At 30.1% G+C, this 10,172-nt stretch overlaps 3 protein-coding genes across 3 annotated transcripts; 2 read left to right on the top strand and 1 right to left on the bottom strand.

The window, feature by feature from the left end:
* Positions 1–1,482: 1,482 nt before the first annotated feature.
* LOC108777254 (uncharacterized) lies at positions 1,483–2,688 on the top strand. The gene is made up of 4 exons (XM_018544092.1): positions 1,483–1,734; positions 1,887–2,067; positions 2,173–2,411; positions 2,489–2,688. The coding sequence occupies exons 1-4, from the start codon at positions 1,704–1,706 to the stop codon at positions 2,686–2,688; spliced, it is 651 nt and encodes a 216-aa protein (XP_018399594.1). The 5' UTR covers positions 1,483–1,703.
* Positions 2,689–3,400: 712 nt separating this feature from the next.
* On the bottom strand, positions 3,401–4,354 carry LOC108777255 (uncharacterized). The gene is made up of 2 exons (XM_018544094.1): positions 4,164–4,354; positions 3,401–3,993 (listed from the first exon to the last, which is right to left on the bottom strand). The coding sequence occupies exons 1-2, from the start codon at positions 4,216–4,218 to the stop codon at positions 3,401–3,403; spliced, it is 648 nt and encodes a 215-aa protein (XP_018399596.1). The 5' UTR covers positions 4,219–4,354.
* Positions 4,355–7,180: 2,826 nt separating this feature from the next.
* LOC108777256 (uncharacterized) lies at positions 7,181–8,920 on the top strand. The gene is made up of 5 exons (XM_018544095.1): positions 7,181–7,240; positions 7,349–7,692; positions 7,832–8,199; positions 8,267–8,405; positions 8,503–8,920. The coding sequence occupies exons 2-5, from the start codon at positions 7,379–7,381 to the stop codon at positions 8,918–8,920; spliced, it is 1,239 nt and encodes a 412-aa protein (XP_018399597.1). The 5' UTR covers positions 7,181–7,240; positions 7,349–7,378.
* The last annotated feature ends 1,252 nt before the right edge of the window (positions 8,921–10,172 follow it).

Raw genomic sequence — 10,172 nt, forward strand, 5'->3', positions numbered from 1 at the left:
CTCCCTCCCTCCCTGCTGAGGGGCACACTACTTCTACGATAGTACTTTCGGGGCAGACCTCTGTCCATCTCTCCCTCCCCCCCTGCTGAGGGGCGAACGACTTCTACGATTGTACTGTCGGGGCAGACCTCTGTCTATCTCTCCCTCCCCCCCTGCTGAGGGGCGTACGACTTCTACGACTATACTGTCGGGGCAGACCTCTGCCGAAGGCCACCCCCTTGCACCCGCCCATGTATGTGTGTATGACTGTGAGGGCGGGTTCACACCTAGGCGGAAAAGCGGAAAGCAGAAAAGCGGAAGCCAATCAGAACACGCGCTGGTAGTAGGCAGTACTTTCCGCTTTTCTGCTGCTGTCTTTCCCCATTGTTCCGCATTCTGCTTTTCTGATTCCGTACATCTTTCTGCAGATAGTTGAGGCTTGAAGAAATTCTAGTAACAGACAGTCGTTATTTTTAAAAATATTATTACTGTGGAAAGAAATTGGTAAGTATGTGAATAAAATAAATGTATCTTTTTAATTTTAGTAATAAATTGATGTTTTGAGAATGTGTAAAATCTATTTCATAACCTGTAATTATTTTGGTTAAGTTAAAATATTAATACAAAAAAATATAAATCCTCCTACACACAATTATAAGTTTTACATTATATATTTTTTCATATATTCAAATATAGATGCATATGTGACAAAAATTCAGTCTGACATCGACATTCTCTTCTGAAGATTCGTATGTACACAATCTAATATACTATATGTATATAGACAAAGCACAAATATTGAAAGTATTAGGAAAAATATTTTGTAAATGAAAGAATATAACAATCAATATCACTGGTTTTTGTATACATATATTATACGTCTATATTTATTGCTGAATCGTCGAAGAAGAACAAAAAGACGTATTTGGATACGAAATATATTCCATGAAACACAACGAAGAGAAGCTGGTGCACAAAGACTTATAAATAATCAAATGTGATTAATCGTTAATGGAATTAATAAAGTTGAGGCTTGATGAAATTCTAGTAAAACAGACAGTTGTTATTTTTAAAAATATTACTGTGGAAAGAAATTGGTAAGTATGTGAATAAAATAAATGTATCTTTTTAATTTTGTAATAAATTAATGTTTTGAGAATGTGTAAAATCTATTTCATAACTTCTAATTATTTTGGTTTAAGTTAAAATATTAATACAAAAATGAATCCCCTTACACAATTATAAGTTTTACATTATATTCTTTCATATATTAAAAGATTTGTGGATATACATTATGTATGACGAAAATTTGCAATCTATCAATGACATAGGATTCTCTCCTGAGACTCTTCAATGTAACGTTGACATGCTACACAATAGATATTTACATCCAGGTAAAGAGATTAATTCTTTCAATATATAAATAAACACTTATTTTTTGAATGAGTATTTTATTAAAATTAATATTCACATGAAATTGTCTGTATATTATATATAAACATGTACTGATAACAAAAGAGACCTGTGATTCTCAAAAAAATATGGAAAATGAAGAAGAATCTATGAATGAAGCATCTGAATAAGATGAGAATGTAGACTATGTTGATATCAGTGGAGATGTTCAAGAATTTACTGAAGTACTCATTGGTGAAGTTCAAAAACGTCCTGCGTTATACGATATTAAATCATCAATCCAAAGCAGAAGTCGAGTAATCGTTAATAAAATGTGGCAAGAGATTTTTGAAATCTTTGAAGGTGAATATAAAAAATATAATAAAAATGCATGAGTAAAAGTTATAAACAATTTGCACTAATATTACATTTATTTCAATTATACTTCATAATTTTTTTTCAGAAAATGTGTTTACTTGTATGTTAAAATTTTTATTTATTATAATTTTACATAGGCCAGGTACCAGTCGAAGAATTAAAGAGACGCTGGAAAGTTCAACGTGACAGATACATGAAGATCCGAAGTAATATGAAAAAAAAATTACCTAGTGGATCATCAGCAGCGGCCAAAAAACGTCCTAACTATAAATATTACGAACTAATGTCATTTTTAGATGATAGTATGGATCAACGAAAGTAAATATATCATATTTTGATTAATATAAAATAAAATTAAAGCTAAAAAATTAATTTTAAAAAAATGAGACAATCATTTTTATTACATTTTATAATTTATTTTAGGCATGTGTCGAATATACGTCTTAGTAGACAATCACAACCGCTTGCTTCATCATTTAATTTTAATATTTCACAATCGAATAACACTTCTCACGTTGACAGTCCACTTTCATCGTGTGCTACTCAGGTTCCACCTATACTTACACCACCTTCACCTGAATTTTCGCCGTCTACTACATCTTCTCAGTCTTTGTCTTCTTCATTAAATTCTCCCGAAAGTTATAATTTCAGCAAATCATCAAGTATATATAGCTTTTATACGAATTTTAATTTTTAAATTAATAATACCTTTTTATTTATATGTTATTTTCTATGTTAGAACGCCCACGACGCTCTACTACTATCGAAGACGAATTATTACAAGGGCTTTCAGCTTTAAAACCACCAGTACCTGCTGCATCAGACTCAGTGGATCACTTCTGTCGCAGCATTGCAGATTCTTTACGGATGCTAGATATGAAAAACAGATTATCCGCTGAAATAGAAATAATGCAGTTACTCCATAAGTTTTACAATTAATAAGTTTTACAACAAGTGTAGTTCTACAATACCAAGCAATATTAACAGTAATGTTAAGATAGTATTAAAAACAGTATTAATAGTATAAAAAAAGAAAGGATTTCTTGTTTTAATTATATCATTAAAGAATTTATTGCTTGTTTAAGTTCAAATATAAGAATTTTGTATTTCAAATATAACAGTTATGTATTTCGTTTATCAATATTACGTTTTATTATAAGAAAGTGTTTCTTTTTAAGATTATGTTATTGTAGACAAAAGTCTTGCACAAATACAAATGTTATACTAAATTTTTTTTGTTATATCCTGTTGCAGATACAAATAAATTATAATAGTATTATTAGCAAAAATATTAATAGTATTAAAAACTATGTTAATAGTATAGAAAAAGAAAGGATTTCTTGTTTTAGTTATATGATTAAGGAATTTATTGTTTGTTTAAGTACAGATATAACAATTTTATATTTCAAACAAAACAGTTATGTATTTTGTTTATCAATATTATGTTTATTTATTGTAAGAAAGTGTTTCTTTTTAAGATTATGTTATTGTAGACAAAAGTCTTGCACAAATACAAATGTTATACTAATTTTTTTTTATTATATCCTGTTTTACGTACAGATACAAGTACATATATAAACACACATAAATTTGTTATGTAAAAAACGTTTTCTTAATGCATACATATTTTTAAAAATAAAGTCATGTTAGATTACATATTATTATTTTGAACAGCTTCATATTGCCAAAATACCGCTCCTTCATTCATAAAATAATTTACAAATTTATTTCTTATTGTTACAGCATTATGTGATGTGCGTTCATTTGTATCTATATAAGTAATATCTCTCATAGCTCCACATTCATTACTTTCATCAAACATTCTAGTAAATACATTCCGTGATTTATTTACGAATTTTTGTAATTCATCCTTTATTATAAAATTATAAAGACAAAGAGATGCTTTGATAATATTATCGACAGTCTCCAAAGACGCTATAATTGGTTTACGAAATATTCGCCATCGGGATGCTAAAATACCAAAGGCGCTTTCAATGGTACGACGTGCACGACTTAATCGATAGTTAAAGATTCTTTTTTCGTAAGTTAGAGAATTTCGGGGAAATGGTCGCATCATGTATGTTTTTAAGGCAAATGCTTCATCTCCAACCAAAACAAATGGTAACATACAATTCTCTAAAATATTTTCAGGAGGAGGTACATTTAATAGATTGCTTTCAAAAGCAATACCAATGTCACTTCTTTGAAATATTCCTCCATCGCTTTGGTGTCCTGCTCCAATGTCTACAAGAGTAAAACAATAATTCGCGTCACAGACAGCCATCAATATTACACTATGGGATGTATGATAATTGTAAAATGTAGAGCCAGAATGCGAAGGTGCCTAAAATATTTATTTTTATTAACAATTAAAAATATATATTTATTTACCTAAAACAAATTAATTTATTTACCTGAATAATAATATGTTTCCCATCTATTGCTCCAATACAATTTACGAAATTCCATTTATCATTAAATTCCTTAGCAATTCTCTTCCAGTCATTTTCTGTTGGTTGTTTTAGAACAATTGGTTGTAAAATATTCCAAATTGCAGTTGTAGTCTCTGATATTATTTTCGATACCGTACTTTTGCCTATTCGAAACTGATAACTAAAACTATAAGTTAAAATACATAATTAATATATTATTAATATATTTTCTAACCGTAATGTCAAAGCAAATCTTGTTGCTGCTGGTATGAGTGAACGAAATACAGTTTCTGATTTAGTTATACGTGGTCCAACGAAATTAAGTAAAGAATTGAATTGTTCTGGTGTCACTCGTAAATAATTGAAATATTTATTAGGTTCCCTACCGTGAAAGTCGCATAAGACAAAATCATATGTCATGGTATACGTAAATGGGATAAGATCGTATGTGAACAGGATATGAAAGACATACGATTCATATCCGATCGTTTATGAAGTATATGCGAATCTTACACGAGTCGTATACGAATCGTATGTCAAAGCAAATCTTGTTGCTGGTGGTATGGGTGAACGAAATAAAGTTTCTAATTTAGTTATATGTGGTCCAACGAAACCAAGTAAAGAATTGAATTGTTCTGGTGTCACTCGTAAATAATTGAAATATTTATTAGGTTCCATTAAGCACATTTCGTTTATTAGTCTTTGTGCACCAGCTTCTCTTCGTTGTGTTTCATGGAATATATTTCGTATCCAAATACATCTTTTTGTTCTTCTTCGACGATTCAGCAATAAATATAGACGTATAATAAATGTATACAAAAACCAGTGATATTGATTGTTATATTCTTCCATTTACAAAATATTTTTCCTAATACTTTCAATATTTGTGCTTTGTCTATATACATATAGTATAGTATATTAGATTGTGTACATACGAATCTTCAGAAGAGAATGTCGATGTCAGGCTGAATTTTTGTCACATATGTATCTATATTTGAATATATGAAAGAATATAATGTAAAACTTATAACTTGTGTGTAGGAGGATTAATTTTTGTATTAATATTTTAACTTAACCAAAATAATTAGAGGTTATGAAATAGATTTTACACATTCTCAAAACATCAATTTATTACTAAAATTAAAAAGATACATTTATTTTATTCACATACTTACCAATTTCTTTTCACAGTAATAATATTTTTACATGGAACGCGGAAAGGCGGCACGGTATAGTGACAAGTTCACATTTGTATGCATTTTCTTAAATGTATTAACTTATTTCTATGCACATTTTATCAATAATCTTATTTTTTCAACGAATCTGCTTAATAATTGTATTTAAATCTATTAATTTCATTAAAAAGTGCATAGTAACGTCAACTTGTCACTAGTCCGTGCCGCTTTTCCGCGCAGTTTCTGCTCCATGTAAGGGTGCATTCAGATGGAGCGGATCTGCGGAAATGCGGAATTGGCGGAATTGATGTGATTGGTCGTTGCTTCATTCCGTTATTTTCATTTCGCAGATTTATTTCCTAAGTTCACATGGAGCGGATCTCGCGGAAGCGGAAATTTTATCGACTAATAATACTAACTCGTACAGCGGACGTTTTATACTTATCTATCTAAAGAGTATATTCCATTGGATAGGACTGTTTTACGTTTCTGTTAATTCTGCACCATGTGAACATAGAAAAAATATTTCTGCGGAACGGAGAAAACTGTTATAATGTTTATATTGAAATATTCAAACTGTTTAGTAGCTGTGTGCGAAATTATTTCTTCTAGTAAAGTTCTGATCGTGATATGCGGATTAGTAAAAAATTTACAGGTTTCTTTTACTATAATAAAAAAATGTATGAAAGTTTGACGCAGCAAATCATAATTTTCTGGTAAAAACCATCCACAGTATTCACATTTCTAACCCTTCAAAAGTTACGTAACATTAAAAAATTTTTTATTTTAAAATATTTTAAAATATTACATACAGTATAATTCTTCAGAACAGCTTCCTCACTTCCGATTTCGGTAAAATTATTCTACTAGATTCTTTTATTTTACGCAAAACGAGTCGAATAATCCTAATTTCATCGAAATCAGAGGTGAGGAAACTCTTCTGAAGAATTACTTTGTATATACTTACAATATTTTTAATGTTTGCCATGTTGGGTTAAACAAAAGCGTTTTTTCGTTATCTAACCAAAAGCAACCGCGGCTAAGGCTATCTTTGTCTTCTGATTCCTGAAAACGAAGATAGTCTTAGTCGCGGTTGCTTTTGGTTAGATAACGGAAAAACGCCTCAGTTTATATCTCTGTGGAATCCGTTAAATATAAAGAAAATCCGCGGAAAGAAAATGACGAAATAGCGGACGAAATAACGACCAATCACGTCAATTCCGCCAATTCCGCATTTCCACAGATCGTTCCATCTGAGTGCACCCTAATAGTAGGAGAAAATTAGCGCGGCTTAAGGCCGCAGCACACACTTTTCCATGACGCATGACGCTTAACGCATAGCGCATAACGTAACGAGAGCCAACGCACAAGCTTGTGCATGAAGCTTTATCTTAACCTAAAAAAAAAAGAAAAGGACTGTTTTGAAGCCAACGCACAAGCTTGTGCATGAAGCTTTATCTTAACCTAAAAAAAAAGAAAAGGACTGTTTTGATTATTATATCGACTACCGAGCACGTGAAATTACGCCAAGAGGTTAATATATGAATAAAAAGTTAAAATATATCTAGAAATAAGTATTTTTTAAAAATATTTTCTATTAAAGATATGTTTATCTCTTATAATATTAAATATATTTTATCTAATTTTAGTAAAGCATTAATAAAGTAAGTTTTTGTGCAAATTTTAAAAGTTTTATACAAATAACTTAGTTTTTATGTAGCTGTAAATATGATATAAAATAATACAATAAAATTAAGAATTGTGAGATACTTCTATGAAATACAACAGAAATTCCTTTTCAGGCTATGTGACTTTGCGACAAGTAGTTATCTAGCGGATAGGACATGAGACTTCGGTTCAAATCCTGTTAAAATATATTTGGAAGTAAGTATACTGATGGAAGACCTGAATTTTTTATTGTTACTTACAAAATCAAATCAATAAAATTAAAAATATGTATAGTTATATTTTTCTTATCTATATATATTTTAGATATTAAACTCTTATCAGATATAAAGGAACATGGACGATGATGACTTCTTCATTTTCACGGTTTTACAATTGTGTCTATTGGCCTTGTTACAAAAAAGGAATCGACAATGGAAATGGTTAAATCGGAGATGGTGGGTGAGACCCATCAATGTAGCTCGTCCTTTGTATGGCGATTATGAGCATCTCTTCCAAGAGTTAAGATATAACGACAAAGATATATTTTTTCGATATGTAAGAATGAGTAGAGAAACTTTTGACCTTCTACTAGAAATGACAAAGCCTTTCTTGATTAAATCAAACCATCGAGCATTTATTCCAGAGCAAAGGTTGACCATAACTTTGAGGTATTTAAGTACTTGTTTTATTATATATTATTATATTAATAAACCAAATATGTATATGGCACTATATTATTTTATAGCAAATGTTCTTTTATAGTAATATTTTTTTCTGTTTGTTTGATATAACATATTTTTTTTACAGATATTTAGCAACTGGCGATCAAATATTATCCATTGCTTTGGCTTTCAGATGTGGAGAGTCTACTGTTCGAAAAATCATTCATGAGACTTGTCCAATCATTGTAAAGGTGTTGCAACCAATTTATCTGTGTTTACCAACCGAAGAAAAATGGAAAAATATTTGCAGAGGCTTTCTGGAAAACTGGAATTTCCCTCATTGCGTAGGAGCATTTGATGGAAAGCATGTGGAAATACAAGCTCCGCCAAACTCTGGGAGCTTATTCTTCAATTACAAAAAGACCTTCAGCATTGTACTGATGGCTGCGTGTGATCATAAATACATGTTTACTCTAGTCGACATAGGATCGTATGGTGGAAATAGCGATGGAGGTATTTTTACTTCTTCTGACATTTATTCGGCATTGCAACAGGAAACATTAAACATTCCTCCCTAAAGGAACTGCAAATCTTCCTAGAAGCAACATTAGATTACCGTGCTTTTTTCTTGGAGATAGTGGTTTTCCAATCAGTACCATTATGATGCGACCTTATTCCGGAAAACTACTTGATGAAAGGAAGAAAATTTTTAATTACAGGTTTAGTAGTTTATGTATTTAATTATAATAATAGTAATATTTTTTTCATATTATCTTAATTTATTTTAATCATGTTTCACATTCTATTGAGTTACAGATTGTCTAGAGCAAGACGCATCATTGAAAATACCTTTGGTATTTTATCTTCTCGATGGAGGATTTATCGAAAACCTATCAATATGAATCCAAAATACGTAGACAGCATTGTCATGTCGACTATATGTTTACATAATTTTATAAAATCTGAAGAAGATCATGTGGAAGTGAATAACAGAATATATTGTCCTCCAAATTTTGTTGACTCAGAGAATATTACAGGCAATACCATACCTGGAGAATGGCGGCGATATCGTGATAACGGATTGACAGACATACCTTCCACTTCAGCACATCATGCAACTACAATTGCTTACAAACAAAGAGATAAACTAGCTGATTATTTTCTAACATTACCTGGTGAAGTTCCCTGGCAGTACGAGTATGTTCGAAGAGGGCTGCATCGCGACGATTTGTAATGAAATTCCATTTGAAATTAATGCATTTCAGAATACTCATTATTTTTGTAACGAATATTAATTTTAATACTGAATTATAATAAAACTATTAAAATCTTTTTGCTATTTCTTTAATTCATTGAAAATTATCTTATTATTACTTTCCTTTTTATTTAAACTATCATTTACAAATACATTTTATAAATGTCCTTTCCTCACTTATTTTATTTATTAGTACAGCGGTCTCATAATTAAGTTATAATTTATTTAATGATATATGTGCCCTTACGACCTCTTAAGTAGGTTGTACAGGCTCATATAAAGCACATATATACTCGTATTAATATTTATATTTCAAACAAGTATATATATAGATATATATATGTATATACGTATAAAAGTTGTGTTCATAACATTATATTTTTATTGAACATATTTTTATACTTTATTTACTTTATAAAAAATAATCTACTTTTTTAAATCATAAATTGCATCCGTTTTGGAAATCAAAATAGTATTCTATATAATTAAGCAATAAAAGAATGATCTTGTACACTTATTCTTTTGTTGTACGATGTAAAATGGAAATGTTTGCACTTATATGGCGAAATCAAAGAAAAGCACGCTTTACAATCATGAAATTTGAATTGATTCTGTTATTTTTAATTTACATTTATGAGAAAAAAATGGAATATGTATCCTTTATCAAATAACGAGAAATATCGATATTAAATCCTTATTAAAATCTCGTAATATTAAATGTTATCTTCTGTATCTTTAAAATACGGTTGAAAGATAGCCTGGTTAGTCGGAGATAATTTTTTTCAAAAATTAAAAATTAAGGATTATTACAAGGAACAAGTAGATTTCATTTCTGAAATGTATAAAGACGATGTGGATATATCTTTTAAAAAAGTTTGAGTAAATTAAATGATATATAGAAATATATATCATTTAATTTACTCAAAATTTTTAATACTCCCATTTTTGTACAAATCTTATCAGGAGACGCGGTAGCGTCTCCGGCCATGTTCAAAAAAACTCTGAGACGCTACAAGTCTCTTATCCCGAGCCATCAAAGTCCATTATTGGGAGGTGCATAACTATTAAAATATAAAAAATTTTGAATCGAACGTCATATGTCCTGAAAGGCGGCATCACCACGAGTAATTTGAGCCAAGGAATTTTTAAATCGGTCAAGCCGTTCTCGAGATATAAGCGGTCGAAAATTGATGATTTTAATGAAAAATTAAGAAACGTCTCCTTCTCCGTC

Source organism: Cyphomyrmex costatus, unplaced genomic scaffold, assembly GCF_001594065.2.
Source record: "Cyphomyrmex costatus isolate MS0001 unplaced genomic scaffold, Ccosl1.0 scaffold422, whole genome shotgun sequence".
NCBI classification, from domain to species: domain Eukaryota; kingdom Metazoa; phylum Arthropoda; class Insecta; order Hymenoptera; family Formicidae; genus Cyphomyrmex; species Cyphomyrmex costatus.

Bases quoted from the DNA above. Each gene is read 5' to 3' on its own strand.
- LOC108777256 (XM_018544095.1), top strand. From the start codon at position 7,379: ATGGACGATGATGACTTCTTCATTTTCACGGTTTTACAATTGTGTCTA. The intron at 7,693-7,831 runs GTATTTAAGTAC...TTTTTTTTACAG, and splicing joins AGGTTGACCATAACTTTGAG to ATATTTAGCAACTGGCGATC. The intron at 8,200-8,266 runs GTATTTTTACTT...TCCTCCCTAAAG, and splicing joins TGGTGGAAATAGCGATGGAG to GAACTGCAAATCTTCCTAGA.
- LOC108777255 (XM_018544094.1), bottom strand. From the start codon at position 4,218: ATGGAATTTCGTAAATTGTATTGGAGCAATAGATGGGAAACATATTAT. The intron at 3,994-4,163 runs GTAAATAAATTA...TTACTCTTGTAG, and splicing joins GGAAACATATTATTATTCAG to ACATTGGAGCAGGACACCAA.
- LOC108777254 (XM_018544092.1), top strand. From the start codon at position 1,704: ATGTGGCAAGAGATTTTTGAAATCTTTGAAG. The intron at 1,735-1,886 runs GTGAATATAAAA...AATTTTACATAG, and splicing joins GATTTTTGAAATCTTTGAAG to GCCAGGTACCAGTCGAAGAA. The intron at 2,068-2,172 runs GTAAATATATCA...AATTTATTTTAG, and splicing joins GATAGTATGGATCAACGAAA to GCATGTGTCGAATATACGTC.